General features: G+C 26.4%; 1 protein-coding gene across 1 annotated transcript in view; it reads left to right on the top strand.

Annotated features, from left to right (window-relative positions):
• The window catches only part of LOC119666867 (sodium channel protein para-like), an 11,743-nt gene extending 676 nt beyond the window's left edge, over positions 1-11,067 (top strand). The window contains exons 2-7 of the mRNA XM_038076145.1: positions 275-580; positions 7,921-7,983; positions 9,070-9,289; positions 9,356-9,564; positions 10,809-10,908; positions 10,991-11,067. Of these exons, the coding sequence (XP_037932073.1) occupies positions 275-580; positions 7,921-7,983; positions 9,070-9,289; positions 9,356-9,564; positions 10,809-10,908; positions 10,991-11,067 (975 nt within the window). The remainder of the gene's footprint in view (positions 1-274; positions 581-7,920; positions 7,984-9,069; positions 9,290-9,355; positions 9,565-10,808; positions 10,909-10,990) is intronic.
• Positions 11,068-11,628: the final 561 nt, after the last annotated feature.

The following is an 11,628-nucleotide window of genomic DNA, read 5'->3' as shown; positions in this document are numbered from 1 at the left end:
TAAAATACCAAATATAAATTATTAAATATGAAATGACTACTTAAACAGTATCAACCTTCTTTACTCCGGTTTTTATGTTTCTATACTATTCTAAATTCTGTATCTATTTTTAGTTTATACTCTCACTTGAGTATAATTTATATTAATTTGATCTAAATAAGGTCATTACAATTATAATTTTTGCTTCACTTCTTAGTTTATTGCACTCTATTTTCAATTTCCTTCCAAGTGCACCGTAGTCTTAAATCCCCCCAAAATTAATATATTCTTATAGGAAGCAGAAGAAGCGGCGGCGGCGAAAGCTGCCAAGTTAGAGGAACGTGCTAATGCGGCGGCACAAGCAGCGGCCGATGCAGCGGAAGCAGCCGAAGCGGCCTTACATCCAGAACTAGCAAAGAGTCCAACCTATTCGTGTATTAGTTATGAACTCTTTGTAGGCGGTGAGAAGGGCAATGATGACAACAATAAGGAGAAAATGTCGATACGCAGTGTCGAAGTGGAGTCGGAGTCGGTGAGCGTTATACAAAGACAACCAGCACCTACTTCAGCACCCGCTACCAAAGTTCGTAAAGTTAGCACGGTAAGTATACCGCAGCTGGCTAATGTGCTTCAAGTTAATTCTTCTTCCTTTCTCTTCTTTGCGTTTCGACATGTTCGTTAATTTAAACATTCCGTTTTCGGTTTATTCTAAGTTTTATTAACTTTAATTTTATAATTTACACATTTTGTGAATAATTATCTTTACCATACGTTTCATTTCGTTTAAATTTAATAATAGAAAATTTTAATTGGTTCATTAGTCATTGTAATTTTTTCGTAGTTTTAGTTTTTATTATTTTTTTTTTTTATTTTAACAATTTTCTGCCAAAAGCGTATGAAATTAGAAGAATTCCTGGAATGTTAAATTAGTTGTGGTTCTAACATTATTTGTTGTTATTTATTAAATATCATGCATGATCACAAATGTTAGAAAAATAATAGTTACTTGTTGTTTTTATAAGTTTATGTTATTGAACACAAAGATTGAATAATTAAAAAAAAACCTGAAATTTATTATTCTTAAACTACTTTTGACATAAGAGTTGACCATCTTCTATTTCCTAGCACATTAATTTAAAAACAAAAAAAAAAATAATGCTATAAAATATGGAAAACTATCTGCAATTAATATTTAGATATTGACTTCTTAAGGTAAGATTCCTGTATTAATTTTTAAAAGAATAGCCTATAATCATCCTTCGTCTAAAACTTTTCTGTCTAAAAGATGTATTTTTCACAGTTTTTGATATTTATTTTCTGGTCTACTGTGTTCATTATTATATATTCTCCAGGCCGTAATTACATATATGACTGCCGACTTCCTTCGAAGAAGAATTTATATGTTTAATATTTTTATTAAGAAATAAAAAATTCCTTATCAAAAGTATAAAAGACTAAATTAGTTAATTCTCCTAATAAATTAAACAATTAAATTATTAATTGTGTTATTAAATTTTACAAGAAATAAAAATATTAATTAATGTTAATATTAATAGTTTTATGTTTGAAATAGCTTTCGGTTTTAGGTAGGTACTGTATTACATCTTAAAGAAATTAAAAAAGTTATATAATAAGACTTGGTATTATAATCTATAGATCACTTATAAAATGAACTTTAATTTTAGAAAATACTTACTGTACTACTTCTAATATCCTATAGTGGAGCAAATTATCTCAATAATTCTCAAAAAATAATGACCTGTTCGATACTGAAAAACTGATGTTACTCTATTTACCAATATATCAATATCAATAATTCTACTCTAGATTTAAAATAATATACTAGGTCGATGGCTACCTTGTGAGCCATGAGTGTAGCTAGACTGCGATACGGACTGCGTAGGTAGACTGCTCAAAATAAAATTTTATTACATAAAACTATGAAAAAAGGCTCTTTTCTTGAAATAAATCACCAACTCTTAACAAGATACTTATTATTTAATCAATCACAATCACATTCAATCTAAAAAAAGGGAACTCACAATGCTCTATGGTCTACCACTATTCAGGTGTAAGCAATTCTCTTATTGGCTCACTTATCATTAAGGGAACTAATAAAGTCCAAGCGTAGTCAAAGTGGGGCCCATGTATCAAAGCTATGGAGCCTGTTTACCAATATATAAACTTGATATTTGCATAATGTAATCATTACATTACTGATTGTGTCTTTGGTTTGTAGGTGCCATATCTGAAGAGTTTTGCTGTTTTTAAAATATCGCATTGGGAACTCATTCTGATGCTCTTATTCTTAAGTTCCTACTTGTTGATAAAGATTTGCAAGATATAATCAAAGTGAAATATGTTTAAATCTCATATCAGATTTCGAGTTTCAACGAAATTTGCAAAGTAAAGTATTGATTTTTTTAAGGTTTATTTAGGCTCCATATTCGTGTAATTTTAAAAATGTTGAGAATATGAGAATGTTGAGAATAGTTGCTACAGTCTTATCAAGTATTATTAATCTGTTTTATAAGATCAATCAATTCAGTGAGGTTCATTTCTTTCTCTACGAATTTTCATCCATCTATTAATTAGGCTGTATTTTAAGATGTAGATAAATAAAAGATAGATAAATAAATAAATCAATCAATAGCTGAAATTGATTAGCTGCCTTAAGTTTAATCTCAAAACATTATTTAACTGATATAATAAAAAATATTAATATAACATTCGTTGTAATAATAATGCAAATTTATTTTACATTTTATTCTAATCAAATATTTGCGAATCAGTTTCCCAATTATTTTCATAGAAAAAAATTTAAAAATAATCCAAATTAATACTTAAATATTTTTTTTTTATTTAAAAACTGTTTCATGCATTTATAATAAATGGATATTTTAGGTGTAGAAAAACATAGGTATTAATGTTATATATAAAATTGCATTTGCATGACTTCACATTGCATTGTGCCTTAACCAATTATTTTATTTTAAATTGTTAATATAGTCTATTATTAATTATTAATATGTTATAAGTTATAAATATATACAACATTAATGCAATAATCATTATAATTTTATAATTAAATTAACATAATTCATTGAGGTTCTTGCATATAAACAATTCCTTTACACATATTAGAAGATATTTTATCTACAAAGAAAATATTGAAACTTTTAACCCTCTAATGCCTCATTTTTTATTTAAGTTGAAAAAATCAGGCTAGAATAATTTGAGGTCAAAAAAGCCAAATCCAAAGACCTTTTTTCATTCTGATGTCTGGTTGTCTTGTAAATCGTAAAAAAGTCAAGCCCGCCTCAAAGCGGTCCTGGGCATTAGATATAAAGTTAGTAATATATAAAGTTATTATAAAGTTAGGAAAATGAATATTTGTTAGTGAATTCTAGAAAACTTTTCTTTTACTTTTAAGTATAGTTTTTTATTTGTTTTACCTTATACTCTACGATAAAGTGATTAGAAAAATATATACTTATCTGCTCAAGTTTGTTTTCAGTAAATTAATAATATATCTTAATATTCTTGGTCTCATATTTCTGCAGTGGTAAATCACTGTAATCTTCTATATTTATTATCTATTTGTTATATTTTTTTAGCTTAAAACCAAATAGTCTAAGCGTAGCTAATTGATTCTTACTTCACTCTATCCTAATAATAAAAAATTAGTTTGGTTTTTTGTACTTTTGTAGATTATATAAATACAGTAGATATTTTAAAATAGTATTTTATCATTCCTCCATAAAGAAGCAATATGTTCGGCCACAAGCCGGTGAATATCAAGTAACTTTTATTTGTTTGTAATTTCGGACTGAAAAATAAATTCATTTCCTAAGACTGCAATTGAAAATTACATACATGAAACACATTTCAATTAAAAGACTTACAACTTTGCTTTGATATAAACGTCCATTGTTTAATTTAAGCCGGAACAGGTATATGGTTCAACATTTGGATTAATTCCTTCATTTTATACAATTTTAATTTATACTTAAAGTCTTCGAAACTCAGTTTGATTTGGATATTAGGTATTGAGCTAAATAAACTGATTATAGTAATATTATAATTAAATGTGGTAAACTCAAACCATTGTAAAAAAAAATTTGCTAAATTAAAAATGACTATAAAAAATATTCTAAATACCTCATACTTCGTAAATATTCGACCACAATGCGTTATCCTAATAGAAAAATACCACAACGCATTCTGTAGACTAGATGTAGTAACCACAAAGCGATATTCAGATGAGCATTGATAAATAATAGATAAATAAATGTAAAGATAGATAAATAGAAAAAAATTTATATGTTTTTATACTATAATAATAGCTAATTTAAAAAAAGTTATTTAAAAAATTGATTATATAGACTTACATTTATATATTTAACTAAAATTTTGGTTCTTATCGTATATTCTAAATATAGTAAATGTTGAGTATTTTTTGTTAAACCCTTCATAGATATATTGTCATTCTCCAATATTGTTGGTTACACATTGAATGGCGTTGAATTAAATATGATATATGTTCAGCTTAGATTTTATATAAACTATACCGTTTAGATAGAATGGGTTGACTTCAAGTTTACTTTCGAAAAGATATTACTTGAAGCACCAATAGCCAGTTAATAATTGCATCAAGTAATTGCACCATAATTTCTTTTAGTTATGAATTGGAGACCCTTTGAAATTCAGTTCTGGATCTAGTATCATATCAAAGTCACTTTTATTGCGTTTGGGATGTAACATATTATATAAACTGCAATAATCAGTTGTTCCCGCCCCTACTTTGCACTTATTGACTATTTATCTGTTTGTCTATCAATCAAACTTTCTTTTCCTCTCTCAATTAAGGTAAAACATTTGTCGAGCCAATAAAACCGTTCATAAGGACTTTGAATAACTTTTAGTAAATCCATTTATAAAGTTGTCAATAATGTAAATGAAATTGTTTTATTATAACACGAAGCACAACACAAAATATTAACATACAATTAGATTCTTCTTCCTAAACATAACAGTCCTGAGTGAACCGGTGCTTCCTCAACCAAGTTTGGCCATCTGACTTAATCCGATGCCAAGTTTTTCACTCATTCAAGCGTAGTTTGATTAAATCTTCTTCAGCATTATCTAGCCATCTCTTTCTGGGTCTGCCTCTTCTTCGGGATCCAATTACGTTTCTTACAAGTGCTTGTTTTACTGATCGTTCTCGGTTTATACGTTGAACATGTCCTAACCATCTTAGTCGTTGTGATTTTATGTATCCTATTACATTCTGCTTGTCAATTCAGTTATCTTTTTCATGTTTGTTGCAAATACGATATATATCATCATCTAGACGTATTGGGCCAAAAACCTTTCACTATACTTTCCGTTAATGGGATAGTAGTTGACATGTTTTGTTTGTTTTAAGTGTCCATACTTCACAGCCATACGTTAGGACTTATCTAATTAAACATTTATACACATACGGAGTTTTTATTGGCTTGATAAAATTTTATATTTAAAAAGTTTTATATGTACATAGTATGTCTCATTTGCTACCTGAATTCTATCTTATATCGCAGCTGATGTGTCTTCTTTAGAGTTGTGTAGCACTCTAAAGTATTTGAATTTTTTGACTGCTTCAAAGCTAGTATTGTCAAAATTAAACTGGTCACTACAGAATCTGAAACTTGATCTCAGAATATATTTTGTTTTTTGTTGATTGACTTTTCACCCGATTTTTGCAGTGGCGCTCTCAAGTTTTATGAATGACGATCTTAAAGCGTTAGGGCTTCTGGCTAATACCTATAGTAATATCGTCGGAGTAGCTACAAAATTGGGTGTCGTTGTTAAACGTTTATTTTAACAAGACACTGTTAGAAATGAATAATTAATTGTAATGAATGAGAATGGAATATTCCCAGATTGAATGTTGAGAAAGAGAGTGCATTATCTGGTTTGATAAAATTACATTATTATTATAAAAATATTTGGATTGATTTTTATGCCAAGAATCAAAATAATTAAATAAAATAAAAATAAATAAAATAAAAATTAAAAAATATTTCAGTAAATATTAAGTATTTAATTTTTAGTATGTGTGTGAAGGATTTTATTATAGTTTGACAAAAAAGCTATTGATATAAACTAAACTAAACTAAACTAAACTAAATAACATAGCATAAGTTATACTAGTATTTATTTAACAAATCTTAACAAAATGAGGATAGTGTACTTTAAAATAAGTATAATATTTAACTAAATAATTTATTTAATTTTTTTCATCCCCTTTATTTAAATTTATTTTTATGCTGCTCTAGAACTAAATAACTTATATCACAATTTAATCACCTAAGCTTAAACCTGGCCGTTGCCGCTTAAGCACAAAAGAGCTTAATTCAAATAATTACAATAAATTTAAAAATTAATTATAACAAATTAAACAATTAAATAAATTGTCACCAATAATAATTAATTAGGTACTTAGGTTCACACTATATTGCATTACTTTGAAACAAATTTTTTGACTTATGTTTGATATTTATTGCATTTGCCTACATCAATTGCCTTGTTTCTAATTGGCTTTAGAATTTTACTTTCTCTAAAATACAGTTTCACTATGGCATTACTTGTTTCCGAGCGTCTAAATAAATTGATTTAACTTTTTATAAAGCAAAACAGCGAACTTTTGTGCGATTGTTAAAGAAAACTTAATAGAACGTACAAAAAATATATAAAAATTTAAATTAATTTTGCTCCATCGTTTGCTCAGGTAGGTTCTTAATATTAAAGAACATTATTTAAAGACACAAATTGGCTTTACAAATACTTATAAATTGAACATTGCCAAGACTCTCTGTACAATACAAATGTATCTTAACAATACAAACTGCAAACAATAAAAAACTTAAACTAAGATTACAATTACAATTACAATTACAATTACAACAACAAAAAATAACCGAAAAACATTACCAGTGTCAATACAAGTACAACAACAAATTCAGATACAATTTCATTGGAAACTGTAATACAATAATTCCTTATTTTTGTGGAAATTTCCTTTTAAAATTTTTTTTTGAAAAATTTATTTCGTTTCTGTAGAAATGCCGTAGAATTAATTTTAAGTAATTAAATTAATTTCTTAGTTTGTTTAAATTTTGCATAAATAATTTTGAAATTATAGAAATAACAAAATTAATAATTAAACATGTTTAAAAGTGATTTATAGAAATAAATTTTAATAAATTTAAGTAATTTAAAATGAATTGTATATTTAATAAAATTAATTAATTAAAGAGTTAAGTTCTGTTAAAACAAAAATTTATTCATTTTAATAAGCATATATGAAAATTTGTTTATGACTATATGAATATAGTTTAGATATTGTTGACTTTTGGTCCAATACTGTAGCAGTGATTTATTTAAACCCGTCCCCTTCGTAGTCGTAATTTTGCTATGCCGTTTTAATTAGTTCACAACACAACGTTTTCATTTATTTTATTTTAAATTATGTTATTGACGTTAAACATTTAAATTTTTTTATTTTTTTTAATTTACTTTAGTTTATATAAATTTTCAATTTTAAAACTCAATTCAAAACAACTCTTACTATCCATACATTTGCAAACAAATCATACCAAGTCCAGTTATGTTCCAAAAAAGTTACACTTTATTCTGTCATTCTTTCTATAAATAACTTTGGATCTCCAGTAACTAAAGTTCATAAACATACATATACTCATATATACAATATACCACCACATACATAATACACAGTATTTAGTACTTTTAACTCTCTCACTCGTTATACAAATTCAATTCTGCAATAAAAGAAATATTTAACAAAAAAATTACCAAAATTTGCATAGATGAATATTTGATTTCATTTATTTTTCTTTTTCTTCTTCTATATATTTTTATTTAAATTAAAAAACTTAGACATCCTTATCCTTACCTGGTTCACCGTTTAACATACGCAGGGGATCACGTAGTTCACATAAGGTAAGCGCCAAAAATCGCGCCATACAATTTGTCAATGCAAATATAACAAACTTCTAAACAAATAGTATTATATATGTAGTATATACGCTGTTCACAATAAAGCTAATACGTAGCATTGTTCCTTATATAATATATAATTTTATGCTATATACCACATATATACTATTTTGTTACATACATAATAATAGCATTATATCTTCATCTGAACTCACCAAACACATCAATATGGCAAATTTTGTATCTATCAAAATAAAAATTCGTTGTCGACATTATTTAACACCACCTAAACGTATATGTATATGTATGTGCATATATGTATGTATGTATGTATGTAATATGTAAAATGTAATAATATCAACTTAATATATACATATATATATATATAATAAAATATTTATATTGTAACCATTCTATTGTATCTTACATGCAAATACTATATAATCCAGTAATACCTTAAAAATTTAGTGTTTATTTTGTGTTTTAGGTACTATCATTATCCATAATCGTTACTGTATAATTATTTACTATCATTTGATTTAATATTTTGTTTATATTCGTATATCTAATATATATAACGATCGTAAAATCGCATCTACATAACTATCTTAAGCTCATTCCATCTCGATATCGTTTGTAAAATGCACAATAATCATCTATAATCATACCTATACTTTTTGTCGTGTTTAACTTTATGTTACAGTATTTTTTTGTATTCTGTTGCTCCTAATAAATATTGGGCCACACTTAATGCCCATAGTGCAGTTCCTATTCTCAAATCCTGTACTATTTTAATCTTTTAATCTTTAATATTTTTAATAAAAACTAATTATGTAAATTTTATATAATATTTTTTCATAATTTTATATCGCTTAAATAGTTTTCATTTGACATATTCGATATATGATTTTAAATTTGTTCTGATTAAATATTTTGTATATAATTTTGGAGTTAGTTTTTAGTTATGGTTTTGTGTTGTTGTCAATCAATTCATAAAGTCATTCTAAACTTTATTTTGAATAATAATCTTATATCATATTTGCCACTCACCACTACTACTACTACCCTAAATGTGTGTAAAATATAAAGCAACTACTAACAAAAAATTCAAACAAAAAACCACCTCAGTATACAATACGGAATGGGCGAGGACGTTTTGGCATACCAGGAAGCGATCGAAAGCCGCTCGTACTGTCAACATATCAAGATGCACAACAGCATTTGCCTTATGCAGATGACTCCAATGCGGTAACACCGATGTCTGAGGAAAATGGTGCTATTATTGTGCCAGTTTATTATGGCAATTTAGGTATTTTCAATACATATACTCAACGAATAATATAAAAATTAATAAGGTTTTTTTTTAATGGCATAGGTTCTAGACATTCATCTTATACCTCGCATCAGTCAAGAATATCGTATACATCGCATAATGATTTGCTTGGTGGTATGGCAGCCTTGGGTGCCAGTACGATGACCAAAGAAAGTAAATTAAGAAATCGAAATACGCGACATCAATCGGGTGCTGCCTCGAATGGTACAAATTATATGGATAATAATCATAAGGAACAACATCGAGATTACGTAAGTAATTTTCGTTATACTCTCTATTATAAAATAATACCAAAAACTAATTAAACTTGAATGGTTTTAAATGTATTAACAAATTTCTTAGTGTTAGTCTATGGCTATACAATGACATAATTCGTACTATTTTACGCTAGATAAATGATTTGTTTTTTTAATTAAAAATTTTTTTCATACAAAAATTTCGAATTGCCTGTTTTATTGAAGCGATTTTGATTCGCGGTCTGAAATGGATGTGCCAAACACATAAGAGATAAATTATAGGATAACTTTCAAGATCTAAATACATCACATATTTTGCAAGACGGGATGCAAAAACGTTTCTTACACACTTCTGAATATTGTACTAAAGACATTCTACCAGAGCGAAAAAAACCGTCTTATAATCATAATATATTTATTTACCGATACGAAATGAAGCAGTTGATTTACATTTTCCAAAAAGTCTATTATCAACTTAATGTCATATTAGATAAAATTATGAAAATTAAAACAAAAATTAAAACTCAGTGTTTGGTTCAATAATATAAGACCATATAGCAAACTAGATTTCTGTGATAACTATAATGTCTTTCACAAAACTTTTTGTAAGGTTTTATACTCAGCTAGCTTAAATAGCCAACGGTTTAAATTGCATTAATTTAGAGTTTGTAATAATAAGTATCTATGCTAATGGTTCCTAACCTTTTCTTTAACGGTATGAATATTTTAATATACTTTGTGCTTCTCTGCTGTGATATGTAATGAATTGTATAAGTGCATAGGTACATTATATAGGCTACAAATTAGATATATAATTACTTGAAAATTTTTTGAGTTTATTTTCTAATAAGGTCTCATAAATAGTTTTATACTTATATATTTGATTGTTCCCAGAGGACGAATTCAGTAATATGGTAGTTCTCTTTAATTCTCTTTCGTTGGGATTTTAATAGATTGCCAATCACATGCAACACGCTATAAATAATGAAGAACTTTCTTTATTAGGTACTAAAATACAGTATACATATAGTAATTATTGTTACGCATATATGCATAATATATCTATTAATATTGATACTCAGTGATACCTTACATCAATTATTAAGTACTAAATTATATATACAATTTAATAATAATATAAAACAATATAAAACAAATAATATAAAACAAATATGTAGAAATTATTTATAAACAGATAAGAATAAAGATTGGTGTAAGTCTAATATGTCACGTATTAATAATATATTTCTAATTCATAGGAATTGGGCCTTGAATGTACTGATGATGCCGGAAAAATAAAACACCACGACAATCCTTTTATCGAGCCCGTCCAAACGCAAACGGTGGTCGACATGAAAGGTATGAGTCATATAGAACTTCCTATGATTATTTTAACTATAACTTAACAAAAAATAAATGTTCAATTTATCTTCCTTTAAAGATGTGATGGTCTTAAACGACATAATAGAGCAAGCCGCTGGTCGGCATAGTCGCGCTAGTGACCGAGGCGGTAAGTAAATTTGCTTTTTAGAGTAAAACAACTCGCCTATATTTTTAATAAATTTCTCCATTTATGAATTGCATTCATGTTTACAATTTTATTTATTTGTAAATAATTTACGTATTTTCCAAAATGAATTGATATGGAACTTTTGTATTGTTTTAAATAATTTCGATTATTATTTGTAAATATTGTGCGTTTCAAATATTACGTTTAAAAAAAAAATATTTATAAATTCGTTATAAATAAATGTCTGTTTGTTTCTATTGCTTAAATAATATTTTCTTGTTCTATTAAATATGTTTTATAAATTTCTAATAATATTTATAACCGAATATGTATGCGAATTTTTTATTAATTTTTTTTGTTAACAATTCAAAACTCAAAAAAAAATTAATATATTTGATATAATGTTTATATACATAATTATATAAATGCATTATAATTTAATTTTGAAATTTAACAATTATTGAATTTTTTTACTAATAATAATATTTTCATAAAAAAGATAATAAAACATAAAGCACATTTGTATATATACAATATATTTTCATGATAGATTGGCATGATTTACAAAA

Source organism: Teleopsis dalmanni, chromosome 1, assembly GCF_002237135.1.
Source record: "Teleopsis dalmanni isolate 2A chromosome 1, ASM223713v2, whole genome shotgun sequence".
Taxonomy (NCBI): Eukaryota; Metazoa; Arthropoda; class Insecta; order Diptera; family Diopsidae; genus Teleopsis; species Teleopsis dalmanni.
Note: the sequence above shows the minus strand (reverse complement) of the source record. Positions and strands in the feature narration are given on the sequence as shown.